Here is a 14046-nt window from a genome sequence, read left to right as displayed (position 1 = left end):
ATCTTCCTGGGCTCCAAAATCACTGTAGATGGTGACTGCAGCCATGACATTAAAAGACATCTGCTCCTTGGAAGAAAAGCTATGACAAACCTAGACAGCATATTAAAAAGCAGAGACATTACCTTGCTGACAATTGTCCGTTTAGTCAAATCTATGGTTTTTACAGTAGTCATATATGGATGTAAGACCATAAAGAAGGCCGAGTGCCGAAGAATTGATGCTTTTGAACTGTGGTGTGGGAGAAGACTGTTCAGAGTCCCCTGACTGCAAGGAGATCAAACCAGTGGATCTTAATGGAAATCAGTCCTGAATATTCATTGGAAAGACTGATTCTGAAGCTGAAGCTGCAATACTTTGGCCACCTGATGAGAAGAATTGACTCATTGGAAAACAGCCTGATGCTGTAAGATTGAGAGTGGGAGAAGAAAGGGATGACAGAGGATGAGATGGTTGGATGGCATCACCAACTTGACGGAGATGAATTTGAGCAAGCTCTGGGAATCAGTGATGGACAGGGAAGCCTGGTGAGCTGCAGTAAGTGGAGTTGGAACTGACTGAGCGACTGAACTGAACTGGGCTAAATTTTGGGGGAAAATCTTCTATACAACAATATAACCAGAACTCTTGTCATGTGCCCTGAATTTCTAGATTGCAGAATATCCTCTGATCTTGCACTGTGATGTTTCTACCTTATGCTGAGCTAGTGCACAGCTACTATTATTCTTTAGTTCTTAATTTCAGCTAACACATTTTTCAGCTCTAGAAGTACTTCTCTTTTGTTATCATTGCTCTGCAAATATACACATTTTGTCTATTATTTCCATAAACACTTTAATCGTGGCGATTTAAAGCCTCTGTCAGGTAAATCTAGCAGCTGAAAAACCTGGGAAATTCTTTTTAATGTCTCCTTTTTTCTTTCTGTTTTTCACGAGATCTATTTTATTTAAGTGTTTGTTTTAAAGTTAGACATTGAAGAAATTGTAGAAATGCTTCAGAAAGAATTTTGTTTTGCTTTTAGTTAGGGATAGATTTGGCCTTTCTGGGTGGCTCAGATGGTAAAGAATCTGCCTGCAATGTGGGAGATCTGGGTTTGATCACTGGATTGGGAAGATCCCCTGGAGGAGGGCATGGCAACCCACTCCACTATTCTTGCTTGAAAAATCCTATGGGCAGAGGAACCTGGTGGGCTATAATCCATGGTGGTCACAAACAGTCTGACATAACTGAGTGACTAAGCACAGCACAGGGATAGATTTAGGGATACAACAACTTACTTAACTCATTCTTATAGCAACACTTGGGTTAAAAAAAATTGTGATACTGTCAGAAGCAGAACTCTCCATGGAGAAGGTGAACAATAAGAGTATGACAACTTTATTGCTGGGTCCTAACTTTCATAGCAAACCTCCTCTTCCAACAACACAAGAGAAGACTCTACACATGGACCTCACCAGATGCTCAACACTGAAATCAGATTGATTATATTCTTTGCAGCCAAAGATGGAAAAGCTCTATACAGCAGCAAAAACAAGACTGGGAGCTGACTGTAGCTCAGATCATGAACTCCTTATTGCCAAATTCAGCCTTAAATTGAAGAAAGTGAGGAAAAGCACTAAACCATTCAGTATGACCTAAATCAAATCCCTTATGACTATAGAGTGGAAGTGAGAAATAGATTTAAGGGACTAGATCTGATAGACAGAGTGCCTGAACTATCGATGGAGGTTCATGACATTGTACAGGAGACAGAAATCAGCACCATCATCAAGAAAAAGAAATGCCAAAAGGGAAAATGGCTGTCTGAGGAGGCCTTACAAATAGCTGTGAGAAGAAGGGAAGCAAAAAGCAAAGGAGAAAATGAAAGATATACCCACTTGAATGCAGGGTTCCAAAGAATAGCAAGGATAGATAAGAAAGACTTCCTCAGCAATCAATGCAAAGAAATAGAGGAAAACAACAGAATGGGAAAGACTAGAGATCTCTGTAAAAAATTAGAGATGCCAAAGGAACATTTCATGCAAAGATGGGGTCAATAAAGCATAGAAATGGCATGGACCTAGCAGAAGCAGAAGATATTAAGAAGAGGTGGCAAGAATACACAGAAGAACTGTACAACAAAGATCTTCACAACCTGGATAATGAGGATGGTGTTATCACTCAACTCACCTGGAGCCAGACATCCTGAAATGTGAAGTCAAGTGGGCCTTAGGAAGCATCACTACTAACAAAGCTAGTGGAGGTGATGGAATTCCAGTTGAGCTCTTTCAAATCCTAAAAGATGATGCTGTGAAAGCACTGCAGCCAATATGCCAGCAAATTTGGAAAACTCAGCAGTGGCCACAGGACTGGAAAAGGTCAGTTTTCATTCCAATCCCAAAGAAAGGCAATGCCAAAGAATGCTCAAACTACAACACAATTGCACTCATCTCACACACTAGTAAAGTAATGCTCAAAATTCTCCAAGTCAGGCTTCAGCAATACGTGAACCATGAACTTCCAGATGTTCAAGCTGGTTTTAGAAAAGGCAGAGGAACTAGAGATCAAATTGTCAACATCTGTTGGATCATCGAAAAAGCAAGCGTGTTCCAGGTAAACATCTATTTCTGCTTTATTGACTATGCCAAAGCCTTTGACTGTGTAGATCACAATAAACTGTGGAAAATTCTGAAAGAGATGGGAATACCAGACCACCTGACCTGCTTCTTGAGAAACCTGAATGCAGGTCATAAAGCAACAGTTAGAACTGGACATGGAACAACAGACTGGTTCCAAATAGGAAAAGGAGTACATCAAGGCTGTATATTGTCATCCTGCTTATTTAACTTATATGCAGAGTACCTCATGAGAAATGCTGGGCTCGAGAAGCACAATCTGGAGTCAAGATTGCTGGGAGAAATATCAATAACCTCCGATATTCAGATGACACCACCATTATGGCAGAAAGTGAAAAAGAACTAAAGAACCTCTTGATGAAAGTGAAAGTGGAGAGTGAAAAAGTTGGCTTAAAGCTCAACATTCAGAAAATGAAGATCATGGCATCTGGTCCCATCACTTCATGGGAAATAGATGGGGAAACAGTGGAAACAGTGGCTAACTTTATTTTTTTGGGTCCCAATATCACTGCAGATGGTGACTGCAGCCAAGAACTTAAAAGATGCTTACTCTTTGGAAGGAAAGTTATGACCAACCTAGACAGCATATTAAAAGCAGAGACAATACTTTGTGAACAAAGGTCTGTCTAGTCAAGGCTATGGTTTTTCCAGTAGTCATACATGGATATGAGAGATGGACTATAAAGAAAGCTGAGCACCAAAGAATCGATGCTTTTGAACTGTGGTGTTGGAGAAGACTCTTGAGAGTCCCTTGGACTGCAAGGAGATCCAATCAGTCCATCTTAGAGGAGATCAGTTCTGGGTGTTCATTGGAGGGACTAATGAAGCTGAAACTCCAGTACTTTGGCCACCTGATGTGAAGAGCTCTATCACGTGAAGACCCTGATGCTGGGAAATATCGAGGGCAGGGGGAGAAAGGGACGACAGAGGATGAGATGGCTGGATGGCATCACTGGCTCGATGGACGTGAGTCTGAGTGAACTCTGGGAGTTGGTGATGGACAGGGAGGCCTGGCTTGCTGCAATTCATGGGGTCACAAAGAGTCGGACACAACTGAGTGACTGAACTAACTAACCAAGTCATCATTTTCCTTAATTCAGTTTCCTGTTCTTCAACCCGTCCAGACTTCTGATCATTGTTGTTTCTTCAGGAAACCAGACCCAGGTGCTGCCCCAGTGCAAAGACTCCCTGTCTCAACCTGCAGGCTCTGCGGCCTCAGAGGAGAGCGCCCTCTACTGCTCAGGTGAGGGTCCCACAGGACAGAAGACCCTTTTCATTCCCCAGGTCGACGCCCCATTGTCCCATTTCTCTCTCCTCAGACAGCAGGCAGCTCCGCCTGGTGGACGGGCGCGGTCCCTGTGCCGGGAGAGTGGAGATCCTTGACCAGGGCTCCTGGGGCACCATCTGTGATGACGGCTGGGACCTGGACGATGCCCGCGTGGTGTGCAGGCAGCTGGGCTGTGGAGACGCCCTCAATGCCACAGGGTCTGCCCACTTCGGGGCAGGATCAGGGCCCATCTGGCTGGACGACCTGAACTGCACAGGATATGAGTCTCACGTGTGGAGGTGTCCTTCCCGGGGCTGGGGACGGCACGACTGCAGACACAAGCAGGACGCAGGGGTCATCTGCTCAGGTCTGCGCTGCACCCTCTCCACAGGCTGGGGGAGGGGTGGGCCCTGGAGGGTGGGGATCTGAGCCCTGAGGGAGAGATGCTGAAAGGACCAGAGAAGGAGGCTTCCTCCCATGGAGCCTGTCTTACCAGCAGACGTGAAGACGAGGTGCTTTCACTTCCTTCTGCAGCAGCTGAGGTTCTGGTCCTTTTTTCTCAGCAGTGTTTCCTGGCAGAGCCGTTTTTTACAGTTTTTCTTGAAAGCAGGGCTCTCTCTCCAGTTACATACAAAAATTTTAAACCCATGGAAATAATTTCCGTTTGCTTCAGAAACAATTTACCAATGAGTGGGTTCAAACAACATATATTTATTTCCTTACACTTCTGTAGCTTAGATGTCCAGCAGGGATCTCACTGGACTGGGATCAAGGCTTCAGCAGGGCTGCATCACTTCTGCGGCTCTGGGGGAGAATCCATTTCTTGTCTTTTCAATCTTCCACATAAAAAACAAGAAAGTTAGTCACACAGTCATGTCTGACTCTTTGCGATCCCATGGACTGTATCCTGCCCTGCCCCTCTGTCCACAGAATTCTCAAGCTTCTAGAAACTGCCTACATCCCTTGGTTCACAGCCTCCTTCATCCATTATCAGACCAGCAATGCTGCAGGCCTCCACATATTATCCAGAGTCACATTTCTCTCTCCAGGCAGAGCTAAGAAATGTACTCCATGTTTAAGGATAGTGGGTCTAAGGATGTGCTCAGACTGGGCTCACATTGTTAATACAATATTCTAGCTTAATCTCACCATCCCAAGGTCCTTATCTTAATCACATCTGTAAATCCCTCTTGTCAGGTATGGTAACATATTCACAGGTTGCAGAGATGGGGATGTGGACATTTTGGGCTTAATTATTCTGCCTGTCTCCCTAATATCCACATCACATCCCTTAACATACTCTTCAAAGATTTTGTTAGGAAGCAGGATTCAGCTGCCCCTCCCTGACTAGCGCCCACACAGTTTGGTCTTCCTCTTAGTTGATATCCACTACACCATTGTGGCAGAAATAGAAGGACAGATACAAATGGACAAAGTGAGTTAAAAGGGAGGCGATGTCAGTCTTGTCATCTAGTGGGTATCTCTTGAGCAAGGTCAGAGATGACTGTTCACCATTTCTAGAAGAAAGGAAAACCTAGAACATGCAGCAAAGTTTTCACTGTGTCCTGTCTCCTCCCCTTTCAACCTTAGAGTTCCTGGCCCTCAGGATGGTGAGCGAGGACCAGCAGTGTGCTGGGTGGCTGGAAGTTTTCTACAACGGGACTTGGGGCAGCGTCTGCCGCAGCCCCATGGAAGACATCACTGTGTCTGTGATCTGCAGACAGCTTGGCTGTGGGGACAGTGGAACCCTCAACTCTTCTGTTGCTCTTAGAGAAGGTTTTAGACCCCAGTGGGTGGATGGAATCCAGTGTCGGAAAACTGACACCTCTCTCTGGCAGTGTCCTTCTGACCCTTGGAATTACACTTCATGCTCTCCAAAGGAGGAAGCCTATATCTCGTGTGCAGGTGACTTACTGTCTGTTTCTGTGTGTCTGTCCCAACGCTGTAGGATGCAGTGAGATTTGATATTTTAAATCAAGTGATGAGTTTTATTTAGGTCCACAAAATGACATTAAGTGAAAATGTTAGTATACGACTCAGTTGTGTCCGACTCTTTGTGTTTGCATGGAGCCTGCCAGGCTCCTCTGTCCATGGAATTCTCCAGGCAAGAATATTGGAATGGGTTTCCATTCCCTTCTCCAGGGGATCATCCCAACCTAGGTATCGCAATTGAGTCTCCCACACTGCAGTCAGATTCTTTACCGTCTGAGCCACCAGAGAGTCTAAATGAGGTAAGGATGAAGTTAATTTTATCCACATATTCCAATCGTGTTTGTTAAAATTTTTAATTGAGATGTAATTCTTGTAACATTATATTAGTTCTAAGTGTAAAGCATAGTGTTTATGTTTTTGTACATATTGGTAAATCATCACCACACATACAGTAACATCCATCACCGCATGTAGTTACAATTTTTTCTCTTATGATCCCACAAGTGAAAAAGTGAAAATTTGCATGCTGCAACTAAGACCCAGGACAACCAAATAATTAATTTAAAAAGAGAGTATTATTCTCTTCATAGGCTTGACAAAAGAACATGCATCATGGTTTTTTTTTTTTTTTTTTTTAATCCACATTAGGGCTTCCCTGGTGGCTAAGCTGGTAAAGAATCTGCCTACAATGCAGGAGACCGGGGTTTGATACGTGGGTCAGGAAGATCCACTGGAGAAGGCTACTCACTCCAGTGTTCTTGGGCTTCCCTGATGACTCAGTGGGTAAAGAATCTGCCTGCAATGTGGGAGACCTAGGTGCGATCCTTGGCTTGGGAAGACTCCTGGAGAAGGGAAAGGCTACCCACTCATTATCTGGCCTGGAGAATTCCATGGACTGTATACTCCATGGGGTCGTAAAGAGTTGGACATGACTGAGCAACTTTCACAAACACTATATACAAAAATATTATCTTCTTTCCTATATTACAGTTTTAAGATATCTTTCATGACAATATTTTTTTTCTAGAATGTTTTAAAAATTTTTATTTATTTATAGGAACTCTCTGTAAGCAAACATCACTTCAGTTCAGTTGCTCAGTTGTGTCAGCTTCAACATCAGTCCTTCTAAAGAACACTCAGGACTGATCTCCTTTATGATGGACTGGTTGGATCTCCTTGCAGTCCAAGGGACTCTCAAGAGTCTTCTCCAACACCACAGTTCAAAATCATCAATTCTTTGGTGCTCATCTTTCTTTATAGTCTTATAAAGAACATCACTTACTCTTTCTTAAATATTTTTGGAAATATTTCCTCCATTTTTTGCATATATGTTTAAGGTTATATATGTGAATGGGGGGGTTATGTTATCGAGTCTATAATGGTTTACTTTTTTATCTTCTGCCTTTAATGAAATGTTTCATATGCCATTCTTAATCTCAATATAACATTGAATCAAGTTTTATTTTCTGCAAATAATTTTACAGTTCCACTAAAGAATATTCAATATCTAATTTTGAATTCATTTATTTATCTGAATTTATTTTACTATGTGTGATTGTATGATATCATCACCAGATAAGAATTATATTTTAGATATGTGATAGCTTCATCACAAAATAAAAACACATTGCTTCATGATTTCATGGATATGATGTCAAAAGTACAGGCAACAAAGCAAAAATAGACAAGTGGGAATATATCAAACTAAACAGCTTCTTCAAGCCAAAGGAAACATCAACAGAATCAATAAGCAAGCTAGCACAAATTATATAAGGTATTAATTGCCAAACAAATAAAGAACTCCTGCAACTCAAGAAAAAAAAATCTGAAACCTAATAACAGTTAAAATATTGGCCAAGGGCTTGAATAGACATTTCTCTAAAGAAGACATACAAATGGCCAATGGGTATATGAAAAATGCTTGACACTGTCAGTCATCAGGGAAATGTAAATCAAAACCAGAAAGAGATATCATCTCACACATGTCAGATTGACTTTTTTTTTAAAAGACACTTAAGTGTTGGCAAGCCTGTGGAGAAATTAACACTTTCTGTGTACTTATCCACATTAAATGTATAAATTGTATTAATAAAGCTATGCAATCCAAGGGTTAAATCTCTGGACCTTCTCTGCCATGGATCCAGGTTCAATCCCTGACCTGGGAACTAAGATCCCACAAGCCACAGCACAGCCATAAACAAACAACAACACAAAAACTATGACCAAAAAATCTGTATGATTTATAGTGATGTCCCTTTTCATTCTTGGTGTTGTCAACTTCATTTTCTCTCTGCTCTTCATTGGTATTGATCAGTGTTCATCAGTTTTCAATGAGCCACGTTTAAAGGGTTTTCTTCTATGCTTTCTATCTTATGCTTATCTTATTTTTCATTCACTTTTGTTCCTTTTAAATTAACCCCAACATTCTATATTTTTTGGGCTTTCTCATCTAGTTTCTTATGAAGCTTACATGTTTTTAACTTTCCATCTTTCCTCTTCTCTAAATCTAGGGTATAAGTTTCCCTATAGGCACTACTTGAGTTTCATTAGAAGAATTTATGATAATATCATAATTTTTTGTTTATTACCATTATGATTGTATCTTTATTATCATTATTTCACATATCTGGTAAATTTTAAATTTATTCCTAGACTCAGGTGTTTTTTGGAAGGGTGTTGCTGAATTTCCCAAAATAGGGATGGCTAACAATATTTTCTTATTAATTCTTAATTTTATTCCACTGTGGTCAGAGTAAATACTCTGTATGAGTTCAAAGAGTGAAATATTTTTTCCTATTGTGTGGTCATTTTTGATAAATGTTCTTAGTGCATATACAATAATGTGAACTCTTGCATTGTTGGGTGCATTGCTATATGTGTTACTTAGTTAAATGTGCTGATTATTTTCTTGTACATCTACTGTATTCTTTGTTTTTTTTGTATGTCTGGTCTGTATGTTATTGAAAAAGATACAGTAAAAATCCCCCATTTTGATTGTGATTTTGCCTGTTTCTTCTTTTCATACTGTCAAGTACATTTCAAAGCTATGTTCTGTTACCTTCCTTGAATTTTGATGTCTATATCTTTATTAAGGGTGCATCTCATTATAATCATGAAAATTCCCTCTTTAATTCAATTAGTGTTTGGTTCAGTTCAGTTCAGCCATTCAGTCATGTCCGACTCTTTGCGACCCCATGGACTGAGGCATGCCAGGACACCCTGGCAATCACCAGCTCCCAGATTTTACCCAAACTCATGTCCATTGAGTCAGTGATGCCATCCAGCAATCTCATCCTCTGTCTCCCCTTCTACTTCTGCCCCCAATCTTTCCCAGCATAGGGGTCTTTTGAAATGAGTCAGCTCTTTACATCAGGTGGCCAAAATACTGGAGTTTCAGTTTCAGCATTAGTCCTTCCAGTGAACACTCAGGACTAATTTCCTTTAGGATGAACTGGTTGGCTCTCCTTGCAGTCCAAGGGACTCTCAAGAGTCTTCTCCAACACCACAGTTCAAAAGCATCAATTCTTCAGGGCTCAGCTTTCTTCACAGTCCAACTCTCACATCCATACATGACTACTGGAAAAACCATAGCCTTGACTAGGTGGACCTTTGCTGGCAAAGTAATGTCTTTGCTTTTTAATATGCTGTCTAGGTTGGTCATAACTTTCCTTCCAAGGAGTAAGAGCCTTTTAATTTCTTGGCTGCAGTCACCATCTGCAGTGATTTTGGAGCCCCCCAAAATAAAGTCAGCCACTGTTTCCACTGTTTCCCCATCTATTTGCCATGAAGTGATGGGACCAGATGCCATGATCTTAGTTTTCCGAATGTTGAGCTTTTAGCCAACTTTTTCACTCTCCTCTTCTTTCATCAAGAGGCTCTTTAGTTCTTCTTCACTTTCTTCCATAGGGTGGTGTCATCTGCATATCTGAGGTTATTGATATGTCTCCCAGCAATCTTGATTCCAGCTTGTGCTTCATCCAGCCCAGCGTTTCTCATAATGTACTCTGTATATAAGTTAAATAAGCAGGATAACAATATCCAGCCTTGATGTACTCCTTTTCTTATTTGGAACCAGTCTATTGTTCCATGTCTAGTTCTAACTGTTGCTTCCTGACATGCATACAGGTTTCTCAAGAGGCAGGTCAGGTGATCTGGTATTCCCATCTCCTGAAGAATTTTGCAGAGTTTGTTGTGATCCACACAGTCAAAGGCTTTGGCATAGTCAATAGAGGAGAAATAGATATTTTTCTGGAACTGTCTTGCTTTTTTGATGATCCATTGGATGTTGGCAACTTCATCTCTGGTTCCTCTGCCTTTTCTAAAACCAGCTTGAACATCTGGAAGTTTACAGTTCACATATTACTGAAGCCTGCTTGGAGAGTTTCAAGCAATACTTTGCTTGTGTGTGAGATGAGTGCAATTGTGAGGTAGTCTGAGCATTCTTTGGCATTGTCTTTCTTTGGGATTGGAATGAAAACTGACCTTTTCCTGTCCTGTGGCCTCTGCGGAGTTTTCTGAAAGTTGCTGGCATATTGCTTGCAGCACTTTCACAGCATCATCTTTTAGGATTTGAAATAGCTCAACTGGAATTCCATCACCTCCGCTAGCTTTTTTCATAGTGATGCTTTCTAAGGCCCACTTCACATTCCACAATGTCTGGCTCTAGGTGAGTGATCACACCATTGTGATAGTCTAGGTCGTGAAGATCTTTTTTGTACAGTTCTTCTGTGTATTCTTGCCACCTCTTCTTGATGTCTTCTGCTTCTGTTAGGTCCGTACCATTTCTGTCCTTTATCGAGCCCATCTTTGAATGAAATGTTCCCTTGGTTTCTCTAATTTTCTTGAAGAGATCTCTAGTCTTTCCCATTCTTTTGTTTTCCTCTATTTATTTGCACTGATTGCTGAGGAAGGCTTTCTTATTTCTCCTTGCTCTTCTTTGGAACTCTGCAGTCAAATGGGTATATCTTTCCTTTTCTCTTTTGCTTTTTCCTTCTCTTTTTTTCACACCTATTTGTAAGACTTCCTGAGACCGCCATTTTGCTTTTTTGCAATTCTTTTTCTTGGGGATGGTCTTGATTCCTGTCTCCTGTACAATGTCATGAACCTCTGTCTATAGTTCATCAGGCACTCTGTCTATCAGATCTAGTCCCTTAAATCTATTTCTCACTTCCACTGTATAGTCATAAGTGACTTGATTTAGGTCATACCTGAATGCTCTATTGGTTTTCCCCACTTTGTTCTGAATTTGGCATTAAGGAGTTCATGATCTGAGCCACAGTCAGCACCCAGTCTTGTTTTTGCTGACTGTATAGAGCTTCTCTATCTTTGGCTCCAAAGAATATAATCTATCTGATTTTGGTGTTGGTCATCTGGTGATGTTCATGTGTAGAGCCTTCTCTTGTGTTGTTGGAAGAGGGTGTTTGCTATGATCAGTGTGTTCTTTTGGCAAAACTCTGTTAGCCTTTGCCCTGCTTCATTCTGTACTCCAAGGTCAAATTTACCTTTTACTCCAGGTGTTTCTTGACTTCCTACTTTTGCATTCCAGTCCCCTATAATGAAAAGGACATCTTTTCTGGGTGTTAGTTCTAAAAGGTCATGTAGGGTTTCATAGAACCATTCAACTTCAGCTTCTTCAGCATTACTGGTTGGGTCATAGACTTGGATTACCGTGATATTGAATGGTTTGCCTTGGAAATGAACAGAGATCATTCTGTCGTTTTTGAGATTGCATCCAAGTACTGCATTTCAGACTCTTTTGTTGACTATGATGGTTACTCCATTTCTTCAAAGGGATTCCTGCCCACAGTAGTAGATATAATGGTCATCTGAGTTAAATTCACCTATTCCAGTCCATTTTATTTAGCTGATTCCTAGAATGTCAATGTTCCCTCTTGCCATCTCTTGTTTGACCACTTCCAATTTGCCTTGATTCACGGACCTAACATTCCAGGTTCCTATGCAATATTGCTCTTTACAGCATCAGACCTTGCTTCTATCACCAGTCATATCCACAACCTGGTATTGTTTTTGCCTTGGCTCCCTACCTTCATTCTTTCTGGAGTTATTTCTCCACTGATCTCCAGTAGCATATTGGGCACCAACTGACCTGGGGAGTTCATCTTTCAGTATCCTACCTTTTTGCCTTTTCATACTGTTCATGGTGTTTTCAAGGCAAGAATGCTGCAGTGGTTTGCCATTCCCTTTTCCAGTAGACCACATTTTGTCAGAACTCTCCAACATGACCCGTCCATCTTGGTTGGCCCTACATGGCATAGCTTAGTTTCATTGAGTTAGACAAGGCTGTGGTCCATGTGATCAGGTTGGCTAGTTTTCTGTGATTGTGGTTTCAGTCTGTCTGCCCTCTGATGCCCTCTCTCAGCACTACTGTCAATTAGTGTTTCTTTTCTTAAAGTCTACTTTCTGGGACATCGATAAAGCTACTCTAGTTTTCTTACAGTTAGTACAATTTTTCCATTATTTTACTTTCATCCTTTCTTTGTTTTCATACTATAAGGTGATCATTTTGCAAGTAACACTTGTGTCAGTTTTGTTTTATCTTAATCTATTTACTGTAAATGCAATTACTGATATTGATGTGTTGGTATCTGCCATTTGCTTTTAATTGATCCAGATGCTTTATGATCCTTTTTCTCTCCCTTTGTTTTCTTCCTTTAGTATTAAATAAAACTGTTATTATTTCAGATTTTCCTTTTTCCTTTTGATTTTCAGCAGCTTTACTAGGAAGAGTATGAAAACTCTTCCATTTATGTTTTTTAAAAATTCTCTATCATTATATCTTCAAATATGCCTTCTGTCATTCTGCCTCTCTGTCTCTGTATCTTTTCTCCCTCTCTTACTCTTTCTTTTCTTTCTCATCTCTCATCTTTAGGACTCCTATATATCACTCTATTCTAAGTTCTATCTAAAATTAGTTTGAATTATTTATTCACTTTTAATCCTAGATATATTATTTTAGGTTGGCAGTGGTTCCATTGCTATTTTTTATTTGTTAATTTTTTCATCTTTTCCCCTGTATATTCTCCCCTTCTCTCTTTTCCCCTAAACACATTGGTCGTAGTTAAAATCCTTATGCATTCCTATCATGTGTGTCTCTGCATTCTCTCATCTCTTTTCACTTTGGCCATTTGTCATATTATCCTAGCTTGTCAAATGTCATGGCATTTTTTATTGGATGCTATAAATTATATATGAAAAAGTAAGATACTCCTGATACATTTGCTAATACCTGAAAGGATTTACCCTTTGTTTTTCTAGGCAGATGGGGGAAGGGGTGTATATCACTCAAACATCTAAATATAACCTAAAACTGAGCTGTAATAAGTGTGGGTTGCAGTTTTGGTAGCACTCAGTCCACCTCTGATTTTCTGTCCCTATGACAGGGGCTTTCAGAGATTTCAGTTCAGAGCCTGGATTCTTTGGTAGCTCAGTACCCAAGAGAATGAGAAAGACTCTGCTTTCCAAGTCTTTTTACATAGCTCTTTAGCCTCCTGTCCTTCACAGCTTATATTCTGGGCAGATATTTGAGGAGAAAACGTGCTGTGTGAGAGAGGCTCTCAAGACTCTAATTTGTCACTTCAGCAACAGGTAACTCCCAAATTATGCTGGCTTTCTGCCACAACAATAGTCCTCTGCTTGCCCAAGCCCAGATTCTGAATAATTAAATTATGCAATGAATCAGCAAATTCCCAGAGAAAAAGAAGCTATAGATCCTTGGCTAACACTGAAATAATCTCCACTCTTTAGAATTTTAGTATATTTAGTCCATGTTGTGTCAACAAATGTTGAACACATTTACTTTTTCTTAAAAAACATTTTGCAGCTTTTTAAGTTGTATCCAGTAAGATCCAGCAAAACTCATTGGCCTGCTGTGAACTCCTCCATTCTCTGTGGAAGTGGAAAATTTTAGGTTTAATTCTCTACTTCATCATTTACTTAAAGTTCAACACTGATAGACAGTCTTCAACCTTTCTTTACATCACTTTTATGTTTAAAAAGAGAGGAGAATACAGTGAGCCTGTTAATGTTATTTGTTCAAGGGCTTGCAGGAATGTAACCTATTTCTGCTCAGTGATAGAACTAGAAGGGTTCGCTGGTGGCTCAGCTGTAAAGAATCCACCTGCAATGAAGGAGACACTGGTTAGGTCGCTGGGTCAGGAAGACCCCCTGGAGGAGGGCATGGCAACCCACTCCAGTAATCTTGCTTGGAGAATCCCA

General features: G+C 40.6%; 1 protein-coding gene across 1 annotated transcript in view; it reads left to right on the top strand.

The window, feature by feature from the left end:
- The window catches only part of LOC120857968 (deleted in malignant brain tumors 1 protein-like), a 239264-nt gene that overhangs the window by 33320 nt on the left and 191898 nt on the right, over positions 1-14046 (top strand). The window contains 3 exon segments of the mRNA XM_040233889.1: positions 3737-3855; positions 3932-4246; positions 5470-5798. Coding sequence (XP_040089823.1) covers positions 3737-3855; positions 3932-4246; positions 5470-5798 — 763 coding nt within the window.

The sequence above is a fragment of the Oryx dammah genome, unplaced genomic scaffold, assembly GCF_014754425.2.
Source record: "Oryx dammah isolate SB20612 unplaced genomic scaffold, SCBI_Odam_1.1 HiC_scaffold_29, whole genome shotgun sequence".
NCBI classification, from domain to species: Eukaryota; Metazoa; Chordata; class Mammalia; order Artiodactyla; family Bovidae; genus Oryx; species Oryx dammah.
Note: the sequence above shows the minus strand (reverse complement) of the source record. Positions and strands in the feature narration are given on the sequence as shown.